The sequence below is a fragment of the Centropristis striata genome, chromosome 17, assembly GCF_030273125.1.
Source record: "Centropristis striata isolate RG_2023a ecotype Rhode Island chromosome 17, C.striata_1.0, whole genome shotgun sequence".
In the NCBI taxonomy this organism is placed as follows: Eukaryota; Metazoa; Chordata; class Actinopteri; order Perciformes; family Serranidae; genus Centropristis; species Centropristis striata.
In genome coordinates, this window is record NC_081533.1 from 35,018,359 (window position 1) to 35,033,529 (window position 15,171).

The 15,171-nt window shown below is 38.0% G+C and overlaps 1 protein-coding gene across 1 annotated transcript; it reads left to right on the forward strand.

Annotated features, from left to right (window-relative positions):
• Positions 1–811: 811 nt before the first annotated feature.
• LOC131989312 (butyrophilin subfamily 3 member A2-like) lies at positions 812–12,637 on the forward strand. The gene is made up of 10 exons (XM_059354505.1): positions 812–832; positions 1,880–1,973; positions 7,581–7,928; positions 8,351–8,632; positions 8,734–8,786; positions 10,749–10,853; positions 11,219–11,293; positions 12,007–12,150; positions 12,236–12,340; positions 12,482–12,637. Exons 2-10 carry the CDS (start codon positions 1,880–1,882, stop codon positions 12,635–12,637), a joined length of 1,362 nt encoding a protein of 453 aa, XP_059210488.1. The 5' UTR covers positions 812–832.
• The last annotated feature ends 2,534 nt before the right edge of the window (positions 12,638–15,171 follow it).

The window sequence follows — 15,171 nt, forward strand, 5'->3', positions numbered from 1 at the left end:
TGCCAGTTCATTTTAGGATTCATTTTCAAATAATTTTATTTGCTTATAAAGCTTTAAATGGCCGTGCCCCACCTCACGTCTCTGAGCTGCAGCACCCGTACTCTCCCACCTTCTTCTTCTTATTATTAGCAAAGTGCACTGTTACAAATAACAACAGGAGGAAATAGACATATTACAGAAATACGCAGCAACGGAGGTTTATGAAATAAAAGTACTTATTGTTATAAACTCAAACAAGTTCAGTGAATATTTTACATTTGGAGCACCAACTTAAAAGTTATCACAGCTTTTTGGTTGAAGGAGGTAAACAATGTTTTAAAGTAAGTTTTAATACAAAAGAAGAGGAATTCCTCAGAGTCAGAAAGTGAAACGCTGACGTCCAACAGCTGCAATGTAACAGAGTTAAAAATGCATTTATTATTTCCAATTTGTATTTGTACATTTTAATTATCATTTCATGATTATTTTGAGTGTTTATGAATTTTATCTTAATGAGTTATATTCGTTTACCATTATTCTATACATTTGACCTCCCTGCACTCCGTCTGTTGTGTACCTCCTGGGCTTCTGTAGCCCCTCCCCTCTGCCCGACAGTCCCTGTTTGTGTTCGTGAGGGCAGCGGTGAAGCAGAGGAGGAAGCAGAACATGTGAAAAATGTTATTATGTCTTCTGCAGGAGGAAAATAAACACAGAAAACAGTGCAAGCGACTCATCCTTCATTCCCTGACCGCACAGAGCCGTTACAGCAACACAACAAACTGGTTTGGCAGCATAAAAGGAAATCAGTGGTGCTACCACTGATTTAGCAGTGGATCATTCAACTCCCGGTGAGGTTGGAATATTTCATTTATACATCGTGATATATATAGCCTAATAGCCTATATAATATCCAAATATTGTTATTGTTATTATGATGGAGATATATTATTCACCTCCTAACATTTACTAAGAATTATGTCTCAGTCAGAGGAGTGTGTGGCAGCGCTGATTGGAAATGTTTCTGTTCGGGCAGAACTGCTGGTGAAGGAGACACTGACGCTCCGGTGTCCAGCAGGATAATAATAATAACGGTAAACATTTAATAGTAGAAGACAACAACATTTAATAGCCTCGGCTAGTGTTCTGGTTGAAGAATTTCACGGTTGCAGGGTGTATTTATTTAATCATGACGTGAGATCTGATCGTACCCACTGCTCAAGTCCAAATTGATAAATGCTGGAAATGATCTTACGCCCACCTTACACTAACTTTCTGTCGTACGCTCGTTTGATAAATGAGGGCACCTGTTTGCTAAAATTGTGCTTTATAAATAAAGTGGATTGGATTGGATCATAACTACACATTCATACCATGCTTAAAATGCAGAGGCAAGAATGAATGATTGAGTCAACTGAAACAAAATGGAAATACAGTCTGCACTGCCCTCTCCTGGAAGTCCTGCTCTGCCTCCTGCAGTTAAATACCATCACTGAGACATTTTGATTGTCAGGATCCTGGTGGCATTGGCTCTTTAGTAATGCAGATCTATTTTTAAGCTTGTGTAAAAAGTTTAAAGCACCTGTGAAATGTATTTCACATGCTGACTAAGTGTGGTATAAACATATCAAATTCAAACAGCCTTATTATTTTATATAACTTGAAAAGGAAGGTTGTTAGTTTTGACACCAACATTTTTAAAATGATAACAAGATGAGTCAATAGACTTTGTATCATAGATCAGTAGCGGGGAAGGGTAAAGGCATGATGATTCATGTCAATGGGAGATTGTTAGATAAAGTCACAAACCACAAAACCTGTTCAGGATTGACTTATTTTGCCAAACGCTGTTCTCAGAACAGATTTTTCATACAACACACAACTGCTCTGTGTTGATTATCAGATGATGACCCAGAAGAATGGACTGTCTCTTCCATCTCCGCTTAAACCCCTTCTTGTTTTGGTCTTCCATCTTCTCCAAACACACGTTTGTACAGGTAAGGACACAGTGGGGTCTTGAATCAAACATTATTCCTAAAAAAATTCTATATTCATTCTGCTTGAGTTGCTATGAGCGAGTATTAGAGTTGATATTGAATTTAGCGTGCATATGGTACAGGGACGTGCACATGATCATAGAGGGGCAGGGGCTCAAAGTCAGAAAAGGGCAACATATGTGCGCGCAAAGCGCGCCCCAAATTTTTTTGGGTCCTTTACACAATATGGAAATATTCTTCTTTTGGCATTGTGCTGCAGGCATAATCAACATGAATCAAGTTTAAATACAGATGGTAATATTTCAAACACAGATGACCTACAGTTTATATCCCCGGAATGCTGAAATTACTATATTATTTTGTGTGCTTGCTTGCAAAAGCAAACTAACTACTATTCACCGGGCTTATTACTGCCACGGCTTAGCAGCGAGGCATCTCTTATTATTGCTCATGTTTATTCTTTATAGATTATTCTTCCGTAAAAAATTTGGCGCGTAACTAGTCCCGCAGCTTTGAGAAATCGCAAAAAGTAAAAACGTCAAAAGTTGCGCTCTCGTTGGGGATCGTGTGGAATTACTTTTATTAGTGATCTGCGCGCACGTTTTTGTACAGCGTGCACAAACGTGCACTTTTTGGCCCATCCGGAATGCATTGCGCCAACTTTGGGGCCTCACCATTCGCAAACCGTTGCTCGTAAAATTCCCAACCGATTTAGAAAGTTGTAGGGCCTGAATTTAACTCTAGTCCTGTGAAATTTCAGAGCGATTGCACCAGGTTTTCGCACAAAGTGCGAAAACATTTCCATTTTTCCAAACTAATGGGGAGGGCGATTTTTGCCATGTGTGTGAATGTCATTGCGCGGAATGTTCAGAGTCTAGAGTGGTGATGTCATCATGGAGAGTGGAGAGGGAGAGAAGGAATTGTCAAAAAATAAATTTGAAAACTGCGCTCCAGGCTGCAAATTTCACTCTACAGAAATAATTTATACATAGAAACGTAGGAAAATTTGTGGTCTCACTCACAATCCTCTGGTCAAGCTGTCAGAGTTATAGTTTGGGCGCAGGACACAGAGAAGCGCCACCAAAACGCACCAACTGCCCCATTGTGTCCCATATTAAAAACACAGGAGGATTCCAGAAAAAATTAGATTTAAGAGTTTTTTTAAAAACTATTTTTTCATTTTTCTTAAAAAAAAATATATGTAGACGTTCAGGAAAAACTTTGTCCACCTCTGTCTGCGGAACTGTCTCCAACAGCAGTTAATTTCAGTTGATTGCTCTGCTCTTATTGGTCGACTCCACCTGGCCACCTGGTTGCTTAGCTACCAAAGCCTCCCCCCTCCCTCCTCCAACACAGACATTCTAACTGATAACTGTCAGTTTACTCTAAGTAAACAGACATGGTTTTTCTTCATAAAACATGAGACCTTATAACTTGACCATACATTGTCCAATCTTCCTCAAACTTGCCAAGCATGATGATGGTTCATCACTGACCACTTATACATAACAATGTTTCATAAATTCCCGCCCTTTTTGATTAGCCACGCCCCCTTTCATAACTAATGAATCGTTTGTCCAAGAAACTTGTATAAGGTGTCAGATTACTCGGCATGAAGTCCCTGTTTAACTGGTGATTTATTACCCCGCCCCTTTTGATTAACCACGCCCCCTTTCATAACTAATGAACCGTTTGTCCTATACACTTGTATGAGGTGTCTGTGAACTCAGGACAGAGTCCCTTTTTAACTGCTGATTCAAGCCACGCCCCCTTTGAGTGATCACGCCCCCTTTTACTAACTTGTGAACCGTTTGTCCTACAGACTTGTATGAGGTGTCTGTGATGGTCCAGAGGCAAGCACACAATCAAAATTTCTTTAGAAATTTTCTAGTTTTTATATTTCTTCCGTTTCTTCTGTGTCATTTTTCGGTCGACTACTCCTCCCAGAGTTTTCGTCGCACATTCACAAAAAAGGTATCAAATCGACCGGCTCGCCCATGACAAGTGTGCTATGACTTTTCTAAGGGATTCGACAAACGTTTTTCAAATTATTGGGCGAAAACACGTCAAAACATCCCCCCAATGTAACCCTATGGAGAGTCTAGAGTGAGGGAGAGAAAGAATTGTCAAAAAATAAATTTGTAAACTGCGCTCCAGGCCGCAAATTTCACTCTACAGAAATAATTTATTCATAGAAACGTAGGAAAATTTGTCCTCTCACTCACAATCCTCTGGTAAAGCTGTCAGAGTTATAGTTTGGGTGTAAGACGCAGAGATGCAACACCAACATGCACAAACTGCCTCATTGGCTCCCATATTAAAAACGCAGGATGATATCTCAAAAAAGGAGATGTAAGAGTTTTTTTAATTCGCTCTAACAAAGCTATTTTTTCATTTTTCTTAAAAAAAAAATATATGTAGACGTTCAGGAAGAACTCAGGATGCTCAAAGTGAAGTCGGGTCAATGATAGGTATTATGGTTTTGCCAAAAATGCTTTCTGTTCGAGGCCAGAATTTTCAGTTTGTCGACCTCTGCCTGCTCAGTGTGGCGGAACTGTCAGTTAATTTCAGTTGATTGCTCTGCTCTGATTGGTCGACTCCACCTGGCCACCTGGTTGCTTAGCTCCCAAAGCCCCCCCCCCTTCCCTCCTCCAACACAGACATTTTAACTGAAAACAGTTAACTCTAACTCAACAGACATGGCGTTTCTTCATAAAACATGAGACCTTATAACTTGACCATACATTGTCCAATCTGCCTCAAACTTGTCATGCATGATGATGGTTCATCATTTACCAGTTCTACATAACAATGTTTCATAAATTCTTACGTTTCTTCCGTGTCATTTTTCGGTCAACATCTCCTCCCAGAGTTTTGGCCACACATACACAAAAAAGGTATCAAATCGACCGGCTCGCCCATGACAAGTGTGCTATGACTTTTCTAAGAGTTTTGACAAACGGTTTTCAAATTATTGAGCAAAAACACGTCAAAAAATCCCCCCAATGTTACCCTATGGATAGTCTAGAGTGGTGATGTCATCAAGCAGAGTGTAGAGGGAGAGAATGAATTGTCAAAAAATAAATTTGAAAGCTGCGCTCCAGGCCGCAAATTTCCCTCTACAGAAATAATTTATACACAGAAACGTAAGAAAATTTGTCTTCTCACTCACTATCCTCTGGTAAAGCTGTCAGAGTTATAGTTTGGGCGTAAGACGCACAGATGCACCAACAACATGCACCAACTGCCTCATTGGCTCCCATATTAAAAACGCAGGAAGATTTCATAAAAAAGTAGATGTAAGTGTTTTTTTAAATCGCTCTAACAAAGCTATTTTTTCATTTTTCTTAAAAAAAAATATATGTAGACGTTGAGGAAGAATTCAGGACGCTCAAAGTGAAGTCGGATCAATGATAGGTATTATGGTTTTGCCAAAAATGCTTTCTGTTCGAGGCCAGAATTTTCAGTTTGTCGACCTCTGGCTGCTCAGTGTGGCGGAACTGTCAGTTAATTTCAGTTGATTGCTCTGCTCTGATTGGTCGACTCCACCTGGCCACCTGGTTGCTTAGCTACCAAAGCCTCCCCCCTCCCCCCTCCCCCCTTCTTCCTCCAACACAGACATTCTAACTGATAACTGTCAGTTTACTCTAAGTGAACAGACATGGCATTTCTTCATAAAACATGAGACCTTATAACTTGACCATACATTGTCCAATCTGCCTCAAACTTGTCATGCATGATGATGGTTCATCACTTTTCAGTTCTACATAACAATGTTTCATAAATTCCCGCCCTTTTTATTAGCCACGCCCCCTTTTACTAACTAATGAACCGTTTGTCCTAGAAACTTGTATAAAGTGTCAGATTACTCGGCATAGAGTCCTTGTTTAACTGGTGATTGATAACCCCGCCCCTTTTTATTAGCCACGCCCCCTTTTAATAACTAGTGAACAGTTTGTCCTAGAGACTACGATTATTGGGCAAAAACACGTCAAAAAATCCCCCCAATGTAACCCTATGGAGAGTCTGGAGTGGTGATGTCATCAAACAGAGTGTAGAGGGAGAGAAAGAATTGTCAAAAAATACATTTGAAAACTGCGCTCCAGGCCCCAAATTTCACTCTACAGAAATAATTTATACATAGAAACGTAGGAATATTAGTCTTCTCCCTCACAATCCTCTGGTAAAGCTGTCAGAGTTATAGTTTGTGCGTACGACGCAAAGATGCGCCACCAAAACCACCAACAGCCTCATTGGGTCCCATATTAAAAACGCAGGGAGATATTTGAAAAAGGGATATGGAACAGTTTTTTTAGATCACTCTAATAAAGCTATTTTTTCATTTTGTATATACATATGTAGACGTTCAGGAAGAACTCAGGACGCTCAAAGTGAAGTCGAATCAATGATAGGTATTATGGTTTTGCCAAAAATGCTTTCTGTTCGAGGCCAGAAATTCCAGTCCACCTCTGGCTGCTGTCACTCCTTCGGAACTTTAACAGGTGTCAGTTAATTCATTTGTTTGCTTTGATCTTTGATGTGATTACAGTTACAGATACACACACACACACACACACACATGCGCATAAGTGCGCACACTCCTCACACATTCATACACCTGCTTCAAACACGCACACACAGGTAAGTTTGTGATTTTAATTACACACACAGGTAACTTTATGCGATTTTCGCTACACACACACACACACACACACACAGGTAACTTTATGTGATTTTAATTACACACACACACACACACAGACAGGTAACTTTATGCGATTTTTCGCTACACACACACAAATCACACTCCTCCACATACATGTTTCTCTCTCTCACACACACACACACACACACACACACACACACACACACACAAACTATTAAAGGGCATAGTTTGAAATCTCTGAAGAATCTCATCATAGTGTACACACACCGGCAGTAGCCCCCGTGGCCCTTTCAAAATTTCCCCAGAGGAAATTTTCTAGTTATCATTATTATTTTGTTAGCCCACACAGTAGTAGCAAAGTCACAATAAACTTTACATCTAGACTAGAATAGCAGGTTTCAGAACTGTGGCATGATGAACAGCCCACTATAGGGGTTGTAAGACCCACAAAACCAAAAACACCTCATTTTAACCCAGAAGAGTAGTAGGAAGATAGTCTCGCCACCAGACCAGCATGAATTAAACCAAACCTTTTGACAGTGAACCCTATGATGTCAGGGTCACTGTTTTTAGAAATGCTCCTGTTTGTATCATGTGCACGCAAAATTGGAATTTGCTCTATGCATTGCACATCATTTGTATGCAGATTGGTGAGACGGGTTGCTTAAAGATTAGATGAATTAACTACAGGGTCACCCATGAAGTTGGAATAATTTTGTTTTCAGACACAATCGTCTGGTAATTGTGGTCATTTTTCTTGTGATATGTATCGAAGAGATTGATTAAAAGTTATAGTTAAAAGAAACTTTATCTGTCAAGAATGAATCAGATTGTCACAATCATTTCATGGAAAGAGGTAAAAAAAATTGTATTCCAACTTTATGGCCGACTATGTAGTTTCTGCTGCAGGAATGTAAAAAAACAACTCTATTTCTTTCCAGGTCAGTCTCAGTTAACTGGTCCATCTCAGCCAATAATAGCAACAGTTGGGGAAGACGTCATTCTACCATGTTACCTGGAGCCTGCAGCTGATGTTGCTGCCAAGACGTTAGACTGGACAAAATCTAAATCTGACCTGAGCCCCGAATTTGTCTACGTACGACGTGCTGGTCATGACCTCGTACATGCTAAACATCCATCCTACATAGGAAGAACTTCAATGTTCACTGATGAACTAAAGAAAGGAAACATTTCACTGAAACTCTCCACAGTGAAACCTTCTGATGCGGGGAGATACAAATGCTACATTCCAGAAATGGAAATAAACTTTTTCGTTAAGCTTGTTGTTGGTAAGTGGACACAAACTACATCTACGTTGTGCTGTTTAGTGTAGACTCAGTTGGTAATGTTCTGCAGAGAAATAATGTCTCAGTTGTTTATAAGGAAGTGTTACATTATCTTATGGAATAATGAGGGGCTAATGTTTGTAACTGAACTCGGTATGAATTTCCAACTTTACGACGGGCAGCTTTAAATAATTAGCCCCATCATTAGTTTAGGTACAAACTGAGTTTATCGGCCTTTAGGAACCTTTATGAAAGAATAATGCTGATGAGGCTTTAAGAAGTGAGGAAAATAATTATTAAGGCAACACAAATGCAGAGAATATAGTTAATAATTGACTTTGCAATTGGACATTTTGTGCATTTTTGGAAAAATGATTAATTGATTGTGTTGCTGACTACTCTCCGCTCACTTTATTTAACATCAGGTGCTGTTTCCTCACCTTTCATAGTGAGTGTTAACAGAACCAGCAGTGGATTGTTGTTCCAGTGTAAGTCTTCTGGCTGGTATCCAGAGCCTGAGGTGTTGTGGCTGGACGGTGAGGGAAAGCTCCTCTCTGCTGGACCTACAGAGACAGTCAGAGGTCCTGATGACCTCTATACTGTCAGCAGCAGAGTGACTGTGGAGAAGAGACACAGCAACAGCTTCACCTGTAGAGTCCACCAGAAGGACACCAACCACACCACAGAGACACACATCACTGTTCCAGGTAGAAATTATTGTTTTTCATGATTCGATTGCTGTTTTAGTTTCAAAAATCAGTGTTCATTTTGTATAAATGTCATGTTTTTCTGTGTTTTATGATTTCAGATGATTTCTTTGAGGTCCGGTCCAGCTCTACTTCCACCATTGCTGGTCTGGCTGTTAGTCTGGCTGCTTGCATCCTGATTATTATTTTATGTTTCGTTTTTGTGAGGAAACAAAAGAACAGTAAGTCATAAACTAATAGCAGGTCTTTGTAAATGTTATTCTCACAGGTTTTATAAGTAGAGACATGAGAATAGTGATATAGATTGTGTCAGTTTATGTCAGTATTTTATTTTGGTGTTGATTAAAAAAAGTTTGGATACTTTTTAATTTTATTTCATATCAGTCAAATTGTCACATCTTGTTTTTTATAACTCATTTTAGATGTAAATACCTGCAGGTTAATGTCTTTTACACTTTAATGTTCCTGCTTTTGTTTTTACACAGAGAGCAGGAGTCACGAGGGTGAAGCTGTGAGAGAGAAGCTCCTGGTAGGTCAAACAGTGCAGTAAGGAAATATATATTTATAATAGATAACATTCAAACACAACTCATTTGCTTATTTGATTTTAATGGAAATAGAATTCCAGCTGATTATGTTTTGTAGTTATGTAATGATAAAATTATGTGATTAGGGCCTCGGGGCAATTGCACCGAGCTCTGGTCCCATCCAGCAATATCTGTAGGGACCAGTGCTGCACTACTGTTATACTGTGGATTTCTTCTTCTTCCTCTTCCGGACGCAATTTCATCCCACTACTAGTCCTACAACTTGAAGAGTTGCAGGACAAATTATATATCAAAACGTGCGGTTTGATCGAGATCAGTGTGCTATTACTTTTCTCTACAGAATACGAATTTTTTGCGACGTAAGTCGCGAAAAACTGCCCAAAATTTTGCATTGAAATGAATGGGACGGCCGACAAAAAATGAGCGAAAAAGAAGAATAATTGGAGATTTTTAAACGTCTACTTCTCCGGCATAATTTCACCTAGAGACTCCATTTAAACTTTAAACAGTAGACACAAGTCTTGTGTATTGGTGTATTAATCCACATTTCGATAGGTCATATAGTTTTTTATCAATCCCTGTTCAATGAACATGATCATTTTTGGAGAAATTCTGAGATTATAATGGGTGTGTATTGCACGGAATGTTCGTGTCACAGTGTGTGACATCATCACCAGAGTGTAGAGGGAGAGGTAAAACTGTCAAAAAATAAATTTTAAAACTGCGCTCCAGGCCGCAAATTCCACTCTACAGAAATAATTTATACATAGAAATGTAGGAAAATTTGTCTTCTCACTCACAATCCTCTGGTAAAGCTGTCAGAGTTATAGTTTGGGCGTACGATGCAAAGATGCGCCACCAACACCACCAACAGCCTCATTGGCTCCCATATTAAAAACGCAGGAAGATTTCGGAAAAAGTGAGATTTAACTGTTTTTTTAGATCGCTCTAACAAAGCTATTTTTTCATTTTTCTTAAAAAAAAAACATATGTAGAAGTTCAGGAAGAACTCAGGACGCTCAAAGTGAAGTCGGATCAATGATAGGTATTATGGTTTTGCCAAAAATGCTTTCTGTTCGAGGCCAGAAATTTCACTCTGTCCACCTCTGGCTGCTTTCACTCTACCAGAAGATTCCACAGCTGTTAATGCTGTTGATTGCTCTGCTCTGATTGGTTGACCCCAATGCTTTGATGCTTTGATGCTTTGATGCTTTGATGTGATTACAGTTACAGATACACGCACGCACACACACGCACACACACAAATACACACACATATGCGCACACATTTTGAGGTTAAAGGTCATAGGTTGCTGTATTAATAAATACTTGTAAAGGAATGCTTGTTGTAGGTGTGCTCCTTGTATATTATATAGTATCATAACATTACTAGTATTAATTGTTTGAAATCTCTGAAGAATCTCATCATAGTGTACACACACCGGCAGTAGGCCCCGTGGCCCTTTCAAAATTTCCCCAGAGGAAATTTTCTAGTTCTTTATGTTTCCTCACACACTTTAATAAGAGAACAGCCTGTCATCTTGTGTCTTTATCTTCTCTCCTCTCAGGTGGATCAACTAAACGCTGATATCAAGAAGCTCCAAGAGGAGAAACAGAGAGAGGAGGAGCTGAAGCAGAAAGTGGAAAAGGAGCTGGAGGACAAGAAAAAAGAGGTGATTTTTTATTAATATTGATTTTTGTTTCTACCTATTAGTTTAATTTTATTCTAAATGTCATCGTTTTTGCTTCATTTTATTTAAGCTGTATGTAAATATGTAACAACATAAAGTCTTTTTAAGACTGTAAAATTAAACTGAAGCTGTTTGTTTGTGTTGAAAGAGCGGCTGCATTCATAGGATTTTTTTAAAATATAAAAAGTAACATTTTCCTTCCTTTAAATATTTCTGACCTCAAAATATAAATACAGAAACACAGAATTTAACCAGTCAGAACAAAACATTCAGGTTCAACAGTTGAGATAATCTCAGTTTCTGTCTGTCTGTCTGTCTGTCTGTCTGTCTGTCTGTCTGTCTCTTAGCTGGAAGAAAAAGAAAACGAGCTGAAGAATCAACTGAAGAGCAAGGATACAGAGATCATCCAGCTGGAGAATGATGTACAAACACACACTCACACACACACACACACACACACACACACACACAGACACACACACACACACACACACACACACACACTCTCACACACACACACACACACACACACACACACACACACACACACACACACACAGACATACACACACACACACACACACACACACACACACACAGACACACACACTCACACACACACACACACACACACACAGACACACACACACACACACACACACACACACACACACACACACAGAAGTGAGTGAAGTGAGCAAATCTAGCTCGTATTTTTCTGCCTGTACACACGACTTAAAAAAATGAGTCAGATCAGAGAAACTTCCTGTCATGTACTTGTGTTTCTCTTAACTGACAAACAGAATCTGCTGCTACTTCCATAAACTAATGCACTGAGAAGTTTTAATGAAGATCTTTTCTCAGAGTGGTAACATCCAGCTCAGCTTGTCTTCTGTCTGTCTGAACTCATCTTACTGTTGGAGGATCATCTACACTGTTAACAATTAATTGTGTCTTTAAATATTAAAACTGTCTGCAGAAGTTAAATCTAAACACAGCATGTATTTCAATCAGTAGTTCAACAGTTTTAGTCTCGCTTCCTGCAGTAAACTACTGCAGAAATGATCAACTTGTCTGTCTGTATCTGAGTTAGATGGTGATTCTTGAAGGACTCTGTGTGTTGTCGCCCTTTCAGCAGGATGGAAGTAAAGTTAAAGATCTGGAGAGTTCTCAGTCTGATGACAACAGCATCAGTCAGAGCTCAACCACAGAACCTGTTGTTGTGGTTGAGGTCAAAGAATATTCCAGATACATCCATCTCAGAAACACGTCTGATGAGGTAAGTTCATTGGTTTGTGGATCAGCACAGTTTCTCTTGTTTTCATGTCCTTTATAAACAATATATTTAATTCAAACTCTTTCAGGAACAAGATCTGGAAGGCTGGACGTTACATGTTCAGTTTCAGAACAATGAAAACTTCACCTTCACATTTAAGTCATTCAAACTAAAAGCCAAAGAAACTGTCACTGTGAGTCTTTTTCAATTCATGTTGCTGCATTTTTCCTTATTAATTCCATGAATAATAATAAGAAAATAATCCATTCTTACTGTGATTATTTATTGTTGTAATGATTCATCTTATAAGTCTGTCACCTTTTGTATTTTACAGATGAGCGGTTATCATTCCTATAATTCTTTATCTCGTGAGCTGCAGTGGGAGGACCTGAAGTCTTGGAGTAGTAATAAACTGCTGCAGGTCAAGCTCGTCTGCAAAACTGGAAACGTCCATTATCAATTATATTCATCAAACAAGCTTCTTCAGTAAAGCACTCCTCATACAAATAAGAACAGTGAAAAAACAAGAACTGAGGAGACGGTCAGTTTATAGTCACTAAGAGATAATAACATAATAACTTTATTTTATCTTTTTAACAACATTTATTTCTGAAAATATTGAACTGCCAGAAAAATAAAATGAAGTCTAAATCAAAAAGTGAGCTAACGTAACTCACAAACTATTTTCATGAAAAATACATGTTTGACTTTTTATTTTTAATGCTGATGTGCAGCTTTGAGAACTTTTTATTTGTCCTGCAATACAAGTTAAGAGTATATGAATAAAAATATATATTTTTATTTTTAGACTGATAACTGTACATTACTTGATGCTTTGCAAAACTGTTTATGTCACTCAATGTTCTTTTCTTACTTTTTCCTTCATGGTTGAAACACTAAAATGTGAATTTAAAAATTGGAAGTGACACCATTTCTGCAGGCTGTGAATAATACCAAAGTTGAGATGCAAACAGGTGTAATGTTTATCATATCCTCCAGTCTGTTATACTCTTATATCATTATTGTCCTATTTTAGGCTGTACATCTGGGTTGTAGTAAGATTTTTTGATGCAATATGTCTTTTTTTTTACACAATAACAAAATATTCCAAATTGATCAGTATAAAGTTAATATATTAATTATCATACTGTGTACTGAGATTTACAACAGCCTGTACATCTTCATGAATTTTCCAGAATCAGTGTAGAAACGCAAGTTTTTTATTCTCTTTACTCTTCAATCATAAAACCTGATTTTATAAATAATATAAATAATCTATGCAACACAAATGTAACTTTGATGTAGCTGTGTCACTGTTTTCATGTTTCAGCAGCATACTTATATTTCTTAATGTGTGTGTGTGTGTGTGTGTGTGTGTGTAACTCTAACACACATATTTGACTGCATTTGTTTCTCAATAATTAAAGTGAAAACAAAAAAAACATTTTTTTAAGGTTCATTAAAATAATTAATGAAGGTTATATATTGGTGTAGATTAACTCTTCAAGATACACAGATTACAAAAAAGAAATTCACATACAAAAATCACAAACACATTTCCCATAAAATGTGCTAATACCAGAGTATTTCTTTTCAGCACTTAACTTACGTGATAATGTAAAAATGACAGGGGAGCCAATCAGTACAGCAAAATGTCCTTCTTTAAATTTAAATTAACAGTTTAAAGTAGTTAACATATGACTCAAAACCTGCCTCAGATTGCAAAATGTACAGAAGAATATTAATGTATTTACGGAGAGTAAATAGAATGAGTGCTCTGTTGTCTTCAGTCTTTAGAATATTACTTTAAAAACATGTATTAACAACTATTAACATTAAAGTCCAATTATGTTCAATTTTAAGAAACAATAAAACAGTCTGTGCAGTAAACAAACAGTTAAAGAACAAGAGCAGTCTGTTTCACTGCAGTTTGTGTAGTTCCCCTGTTTGACAGGTAGAGGGCGATCAAAGTTTCCCCCTGGCAGTTTATTAAAAAAAAAATATTAAAGCACATTTGCATTAGTGATATGGGAAAAGACCATGAAAATACAATGTTTATTCCATTCTTGTTTCATTTTAAGGACCAAAAACAGAAGTCCACACATGACGAGGGCCGCTCAGCACCTCGGTCCACTGTTGGTAATATAGGAATGTATGTGTGATTAAAAAAAACAACTTCAGACACTGATTTTTACAATTTTTACTTTGAGAAATATTAACATTCACAGCTTTTTCTGATTTGTCCTCTGATATCGCTTTACAAGTAATAATACAGTTAAAGTTCTGAGTTCTGTGAAGTGAACCCTTTCAGAACCAGATTTTCAAAAAAAAAAATTAATTCACAATGCTACAAGATGACAATATTTTTAATTTTGGATGAAATTACTTAACACTAGATGAATACAGATGAAAACAACTGACTTCCCACAGAGCCTCCTGATCACCTCTTACATACAAACGTACATGTTCTCATGTGGTTTTTGTCTGAGAAGCTGAAACTATCACCAGCATCTAGAGAGTCTAAAATAAAACATAGAACAAATTAAATATGACAATGATAAATGACGACTCGCCTTTTTAAAATAGCTCAGCCATCAGTCAGAACATCTGTGGTTTGTAACCTTTACTGAGTGAGAAAGTGAGACAGAAACAGCCACTGCAAGTGTGAACACGTAACACAGAGGTTTGACAACTTCCAGTTAAAAACACAACTTAAACAAAAGTCAAAGTACAAACAGATGATAAAAGATGTAAAAACAGATCTTGATGAGAAGATGTTTTCTAAGTGTGATGGGATGTTCTCTGCTCAGATTACCTTTCACCTGTTTGCATGAGTACATTTCTGTGTAACTGTGAGTTTCCCACAGTGAAGCAGTCCCACCAGCAGCAGCAGCAGAGCCACCATCACTATGGTGAACACCGTCCTCAAGAGGAGGAGAAGATAAATGGAGTGATCCGAGGAGGGACAAGTCTCTCTGTGAAGAGCTGCAAAGACAAGAGAACACATCAGTCACAACACAGTGA